The sequence below is a fragment of the Lepisma saccharinum genome, chromosome 3 (genome assembly GCF_977018435.1).
Source record: "Lepisma saccharinum chromosome 3, izLepSacc3.1, whole genome shotgun sequence".
Lineage (NCBI taxonomy): Eukaryota > Metazoa > Arthropoda > Insecta > Zygentoma > Lepismatidae > Lepisma > Lepisma saccharinum.
Window position 1 is genome coordinate 59,654,260 of NC_139231.1, and position 6,712 is coordinate 59,660,971.

General features: G+C 41.3%; 1 protein-coding gene across 1 annotated transcript; it reads left to right on the top strand.

Moving 5' to 3' along the window:
• Window positions 1-4,376: 4,376 nt before the first annotated feature.
• Window positions 4,377-4,970, top strand: LOC145985551 (uncharacterized). The gene has a single exon (XM_083119620.1). The coding sequence runs from the start codon at window positions 4,377-4,379 to the stop codon at window positions 4,968-4,970; it is 594 nt and encodes a 197-aa protein (XP_082975746.1).
• The last annotated feature ends 1,742 nt before the right edge of the window (window positions 4,971-6,712 follow it).

The following is a 6,712-nucleotide window of genomic DNA, read 5'->3' on the forward strand; positions in this document are numbered from 1 at the left end:
AATCGTCGTCATTCTTATATGTTCGTTGTGAAAACAAGTGAAAATTAAGAAAATTAGGAATACAAATCTACTCAACCGGGCGGAGGCACGAACTCAACATGAGAAATACAGAAAGAGAGAGAGAGAGAGAGAGAGAAAGAGAAAGAAGATTAGAGAGAGAAGGATCAAAACAGACGAGGGAGGCAAAGGTGGAGAAAGACAGAATTGGAGAAAGAAAGAAAAAGCAGAGATAGAGAGAAAGAGAGGAGAGAACGAAAGAGAGAGAAACAAAGAATCAGAGAAAAGAAGAAATGAGAGAGGGAGAGAAATAAACGAGAGAGAAACGAAAGATCAGCGAAAGAAAGACATATAGATACAGAAAAAGGAAGAAGGGAAGGAAACAAAGAGAGAGAGAGAGAGAGAGAGAGAGAGAGAGAGAGATAAACGAAGAAGGAAAGAGAGAAACAGAATAGAAAGGAAGAGGTAGAAACAGATCGAGAAAGAAAGAGAAAGAGGGCAAAGAGATAAAGAGGAAGAGAGAGAGAGAGTCGGAGAAAGAAAGAAAGAAAGGAAGAGGGAGAAAGAGTCGTAGTTGTTTACAGCTTTCAGCCGATCGTGACAATGTCCATGTAAAGTACGAGGTGTACTCAGAAAATAAGTAGCGTTTGCAATTATTTCCGTCGCAGCGCCACGATCGAGAGGCTTGAAATCAAAATCTTAAGAAGGTTATTTCGGTCTAAAAGAGATGAAAGATCAGGGGAGTGGAGAAGGATCTATTGAACTAAACTGCATTTTCCCATTCTACTGTATTTATTCCTTTAAAACTTGAATTATACTATTCGTGGAATGGATTTAGCTTTCTATATGCAACTGCATAATCTGTATTATATATTAGAATAATTAAATCAAGACGACTTCGGTGGGCAGACCATGGGACAGGATATAAATATTTACGAGCCTGTTGTTTTGAAACCTGATGGCAACTGATCTGTGGGAAGACGAAGATGAATTGACAGCATTAAGATTAAATATTCTTCTAAAACAAAAGTACAATCAAATCCAATTTCAAATATATTGTTCAATATATTATCCAAATCAGCACAATGTAACCCACCTCCACCTATTAATAAGCAGGTTCCTTTGAATAGCATAAAGCACCGCCAAATACTACTCATGCTAAATTAACAGTGATAATAATAGGGGTATCTAATCCAAGTCTAAGCATATCACCTTCATAGAATGGATTATCTTTCGCATGATAAGTAGATGTAAAACTTACTTTGCTGCGACAATGAACCTTCGGGTTTAGAAATGACAGAGAGTTGGTTAGGTAGTTGTGATAAGGTAATTATTTGAAAAAATAATATTATGCCTTGTAAAAAATGCTTGTATTTCATGGCTGAGACGATATCACTTTGAACCAATACCGATGCTTGAAAATTTTAATTATTGAAAGTTGTTCAAGTTATTGAATAACATTAGTGAGTAAGTATTCCACTCTAACCATTTTATCTAGTCTTTGACAGGTACCCCTCTATGAGAGTTACTTTAATGTCAATAGTTACAAGGACTCACCTATAGGAACGCCGCTTTATCAAGTTTATATGTTCAGGACGCTCCTATATGACGGGCGCTTTTCAAATCTCAGGATGTTATGGAGATCAATATGAACACATAGAAATTACGTATATTTTAATAAAACAAATAACGCTGCAGATATTAAAGAAAATTAAAAGTTAAAAGGATTGATAAAAATTAAAGAATAACCTTAATATATTACTTGCAAATTATGAATAGCCAGAAAGGCTAAAAGCTAAATTTTCTCCTTGGTTACCTCAAACAGCTGAAAGTCGCTTAGCAACGCAATCAACAAACTTCCGCTACAAAATCCACTTCCGCCGCAGGATTGATTCAATTTATTCCTCCAAACTTCGGACTTACTTGCACACTGGCCTTCCGCATCATCACGTGTGCAACTTTCAAAAACCATTACACAATCGTAACTCAGTTTCTAATTATTGCTTTATTGAATATTGAGAGAAAGATGCGATCTTCTTAGCTTTGAAGTTGAAACATCTCCCGCGAAAATAATACTTTGAACATCTCGTGTGTAGGCAACACTAATTAACACTTGCACTGTGTTACTTTATTTTATGTGGGTTTGTTGAGAAATAGTACTGTAAATGTAATGTACGACTTACAAGATAGACGTTTTGCCCTTGCACATCCTTTCAACCTTCTCGTCAAACAATGAGAACAGCTGTCACGTAAATAATGCCTAAAGAAGCAATTCAATGTAACGTATACTTATCAAAGCGAGGAAAATTTTATCAATAATTTTTGTATTATCAATATGATATTTTATAAACACGTCTATATATTTAAAGATATCGTACAAATATAATACTATTTACCAGTCGGTAAATAGTCTGACTGTCACGCTGGAGGCGCGGATTCTGTTCCCGAGGTGGTTGGTCTTCAGTCGGATTTTTTCAGCAACGTCATCGCACGAAAACTGCTTTGAGGTTCACCACGGGTCTAAAAAAAATAGTATTTTGGGGTAAAGGAGGAGACCGGAACGTGATGCTAACACCACCTTCATAAATGGCTGAGATTGTGAATCATAATCTCTATATTCATTCATGGCATGTGGTAATGCGCAGAAGGTGCTTTTGCTTTTAATACTTAGTACATATTTAGTCCCACACCTTGGCCGTTCGGTCAAAGACGTCATGCTTTGGCTCCAGCTACGGAACGCGCAGGTTCGAGTCTCCAGGGTGAAGCGTAACAACTTTCCTTCTGAGGTTTCGGACTGTGTATGGGACTAATGGCCACCTACCATTGTGAGGAAATTGGGGAGATACGAATGAGTAGCGTCATGAAAACTTACAAAAATGACTGGGGGTTCGTCGTGCTGACCACACGTCACCTCGTAACAGGTTCGATGATCTCCCGCCTCGGTAGGTGGAAGTGAGACCGGCAGTCGCTAGGTAGGCCTTAGCTCTCTCTCTCTCTCTCTCTCTTTTTGAGAGAGAGAGGGAGGGAGAGAGAGAGAGCCCTGTATTAGTACATATTTGGATACATGCCGCGAGAATACTGACACATTATGAAATTTGTTTGACTCAAACATGCTGCAGAAACTGTTTTCACGTAGATTTGATAGCCGGCCTCCGTGGCAGAGTGGTTAGCGCCAGGGGTCCCAGGTTCGAATCCCGGCCTGGGTATGTATGTTTGTGAAGTACATTTAATATTTCATATTTGTGTTGCTTGATTGAATTGGTGGACTTAAAGTCCACTTCAAGCACAGAAAGGCTAATTGGGACTGGACCTACAGTTTAAAGCGGGATCCGAACCACTGTGCCATGTGCCTTTACCGGATATCGAACCCGGGACCCCTTTATTACAAGCAACGGCGCTTTATTTGTGTTGCTTCGCAATCCTTATTTTCTATATTGCGCACAGCTATTATTATTAATAAAACACATTTTATGTGTCTGTTGGATATGGTATGACATTTAATTAGGAGAAGCAACGGATAATGTAATCTCTATATACCGGGTGGTCCAAAAGTCCCGGAACGGTCAAATATCGTGAGAAATACACATCGAATTGGAAAACGAAAAAATACGTGTTTAGTGAAAGAAAGCTAGCTATTCAATGATATCACACTTGATCCCCCACCCCTGCCCCTTGAGGGTGGGGCAGGGCGCAACTGTGAAATTTGAAATGGAAACACCCATTTTGTATTGTAGAATCGGATTCTACGTAAGAAAATAACCGGGTTTCTTTACTACATTTCGCGTAACCCAGGAACAACGACGTGGACGTAGTAATATTTTGTTCCCATCGAGGTGCTTGTTTTAGGTGAGTCCCCTCGCTTCTGTGGTGACCGGAACTTAAATACCCGCTCACCACCGCCTTTTTTCCGTTCCCAACGTCGAAAAGCATAAACGTCTGAATTGTTCATTGTTTACGTCACGGCCAGATTTGTTTTTCTTCCGCGCTCCCATAGGGCCGCTCGAAGGCGACTGGTCTGAAATCTGGCGACTCTATGCGGGCATGCGATTACCTTGACGTGCGTCGGCAGTTCGCTGCGTGAGCAGTTCCCAACCAACAACGATACACACACAGTGGGCTTACTCATCGTGCCACCGGGTCGGTTCTGCGTGAGGAGCTGCCTGTAATCTACCACGGTGAAGGTCGCGTGCTTAAGGCGATCGTTGTGTAAGAGGGGAGATTTTACAGAATGTGAAAGTGGGTGGTCAAATTTAGTTTCAGTAACCCTGTGTGCATTCTTTGCAACTCGCAAAGGGGGTGGGGAAGGGGGGAATCGTACTGGAGTATTAATAGGTCTACGAAAGAATAGAAAATCCGTTACTGTTCGTATTCTGTCAATGATGGCATTGTCAGAGAGGAAAAGGCTAACAGTTCTCATGATGCGGGGGTTTGGTGATAGGGAACGATCATACGGAGACGTTGCGCATTTATTCAACGATACGTTCCTGAATCGTACACCTATTTCAAAATCTACTGTTTATCGAACCGTTGATCGCTTCGAAAGAACTGGAGCAGTCAGGGATGAACCACGATGTGGAAGACCGAAAACTGCTACAAACGACGAGAAATCTTTGGAAGTTCTAATGCATTTCCAAGAAAACGCCCATACTTCGAGTCGAAAAGTTGCTCAACAAACCGAAGTAACTAAAACATCTATCCTTAGAATTGTGAAGTCGCATCGGTATCATCCGTACAAATTAAAACTCTTGCAAGAACTCATCGGAGACGACTATGATCGTAGACTTGAATACTGCGAGGAAATGATGCTACGATTCGACAGAAATAATCTATTTCTGTCGTGCACTTGTTTCTCCGATGAAGCTACCTTTGAGTTGAGCGGATCTGTCAACCGGCATAACATGGGGTATTGGGCCACAGAGAATCCTCACTGGATGAGGGAGGATCGTACACAGTACCCGCAAAATATTGTGTAATCGTATTATCGGGCCATACTTCATTGATGGCAATTTGACATCTGAAAAGTACGTAAATTCGTTGACCAATGAGATAATACCTGAAATACAAACTATCGTTGGGGATGCATTCGCGAATGTTTGGTATCAAGATGGAGCTCAAGTTCATTTTGCTTTAATTGTTCGCAATGTGCTGAAAAACGTTTTCCTTGATAGGTGAGTTGGTAGAAGGGGCACCATAGAGTGGCCACCAAGGTCACCCGATTTCTACTGGGGATACTTGAAAAGCAAAGTTTTTGAAACCAAACCCAACGATATCAAGGAATTGAAAGACAGAATTCGTACAGTGTCAAATGCAATTAGTCTGGAGATGTTACAGAATGTTTCCAATGGTGTGTATCTTTGGTTGGGACTGTGCCAAGAAAAGGGGGGATACCAATTTGAGCAGGAAATGAATTGAGGTTGGCGAGAACACCGAATGGTGAGAGGCGAGGGGACTCACCTAAAACAAGCACCCCGATGGGAAGAAAATACTACTACGTCCACGTCGTTGTTCCTGGGTTACGCGAAATGTAGTACAGAAATCCGGTTATTTTCTTACGTAGAATCCGATTCTACAATAAAAAATGGGGGTTTCCATTTCAAATTTCAGGGAGCCGGTGTGGGGAATCTAGTGTGATATCATTGAATAGCTTTCTTTCACTTATTAAACACGTATTTTTTCGTTTTCCAATTCGATGTGTATTTCTCACGATATTTGACCGTTCCGGGACTTTTGGACCACCCGGTATACAAAAATGGATGTATGTGTGTATGTATGTGTGTGTGTTTGTTCCGGCATAACTCTCGAACGCCTGGAGCGATCTCAACCAAACTTGGTACACGTATCACTTGCAATCTCGAAAGAAATACTGTGGGGTAAGACACCTCTAGCACCCCTAAGGGTGGTGGTGGGGGGTTGACATGTAAAAATAATCGAAAACGACTGATATTAGTGTGGAATCCATAGTTTTTGGGGTCGGTAAGATGAATAGTGACACTCCCAATGCCGTCAACTCCAAGTTCATCACCTATTGGGATGGAGGGTGAGAGGGGGTGAAAAATAAAATGTCAAAAATGACATAGATTAGTGTCGAATCCATAGTTTTCGAAGTCTCTAAGCTAATTGGTGACATTCACGATGACCAAACTTGATACACATATGCCTTACAATCTGGAAAGAAATACTGTGGGGGTAAGACACCCCTGGCACCCCTAGGGGTAGGGGTGGAATGGGGGTGACATGTAAAAATAATCGAAAACGACCGATATTAGTGTGGAATCCATAATTGTCGGGGTCGCTAAGATGAATAGTGACACTCCCAATGCCGTTCAACTCCAAGACAACCCTGGCACCCCTAGGGGTGGGGGTGGGAAAGGGCTGACATGTAAAAATAATCGAAAACGACTGATATTAGTGTGGGATACATAGTTGTCGAGGTCGCTAAGATGAATAGTGACACTCCCAATGCCGTTCAACTCCAAAACACCCCTGACACCCCTAGGGGGGATGGGAAGGGGTTGTCACGGTATCTAGTGACATGTGAAACGCAGTTCGATATAAATTATTTTTGTTTATTAATTCATTTTATGCACAAACATGAAAGTGTGAGGTTTGATTTTATTTTGTGGATAAATTTGTATCCGAGGCAGATGTCGGGAGTTGGGTTTTTCCTGAGTGACAGCCGCCGCTTAGAAAATGACATATTTGCACCAACACGGAG